Source organism: Atheta coriaria, unplaced genomic scaffold (genome assembly GCF_025399875.1).
Source record: "Atheta coriaria isolate IRGN ID8LTWV9N9 unplaced genomic scaffold, Caltech_Dcor_3.1 contig_169_pilon, whole genome shotgun sequence".
Lineage (NCBI taxonomy): Eukaryota > Metazoa > Arthropoda > Insecta > Coleoptera > Staphylinidae > Dalotia > Dalotia coriaria.
Window position 1 is genome coordinate 656 of NW_027045679.1, and position 943 is coordinate 1,598.

At 45.0% G+C, this 943-nt stretch overlaps 1 protein-coding gene across 1 annotated transcript; it reads left to right on the forward strand.

Moving 5' to 3' along the window:
* Positions 1 to 283: 283 nt before the first annotated feature.
* Positions 284 to 937, forward strand: LOC135803030 (dnaJ homolog subfamily C member 30, mitochondrial-like; the record flags this gene model as incomplete). The annotated part of the gene is made up of 3 exons (XM_065316663.1): positions 284 to 508; positions 563 to 650; positions 702 to 937. Coding segments are annotated over 3 exons (506 nt in total), but the record flags the coding sequence as incomplete, so codon positions are not given.
* Positions 938 to 943: the final 6 nt, after the last annotated feature.

Genomic DNA, 943 nt, shown 5'->3' on the forward strand with positions numbered 1-943 from the left:
CAAATACTTCCCTGTATGTAACTTCCCCAGCGCCCTCTACGTGAAACTACATCAAAAACAGCTGAGTCCCCAACGTGTTAACCTTACAAACCTGTAATTTCTGTGATGTAACATACAAGGCACTAAAACACTACACCAAATTTAAGTGACAATGATAAAAATTCTCACGTGAATTTCGATGTTGTGTACGCTGGAACACGCCTGCCGCGCTGCCGCTGTATCGTAAGCAATTTGTTGGGTTTACCATGTCGGGGGTGGCAAGCTCGACGGCATATCTGTATAGGCACCCCGCTGGATGCGCGTTCACATTACAACGCGCTTGGTATAACGCCATCTGCAAGTCAAGCAGAAGTAAAAGCAGCGTATTATAAGCTGACTAAGTTATACCACCCCGATAGTCAAGCGGCTGGTAATTCAGAGTCTGAGGATCATATTAAGAAGTTCCGAGAGGTGACAGCCGCGTATGAAGTGCTCGGCAATGTAAAACTACGAAGATTATATGATAAAGGTATAAATAACTTGATTAATTTATACAAAAACATTAAAAATTGTATATAAACAGGAATGATGCATGTGGGGAGTGATACCCGTCCGCACGCAGGCGCATGGCGAGTCAAGGAAGATGACGATCCATCTTTGAAGTTCTACAGGTAGTATAACCACAAAAACCGAATAATTATTTACTATTAAATAAATTTTAGATCTAGAGATGTTAAATCTCGCCCACCGCCCCCGACGAATAACATCCCAGTGTATGATTTCGACGAATGGTCCAAACAGCATTACGGCGCGACATTCGCACGCGAACAGGAATTGAAACGAAACGCGCCGTGCGCACCGCCGCGGCGACATCGAGAACTAGCGAAGTCAAAGTCGAGCGCATCCTTGTCGTGATGGGTGTGATGGTCGCCACGCTGATGATCATCAACGCCGATATGACTAA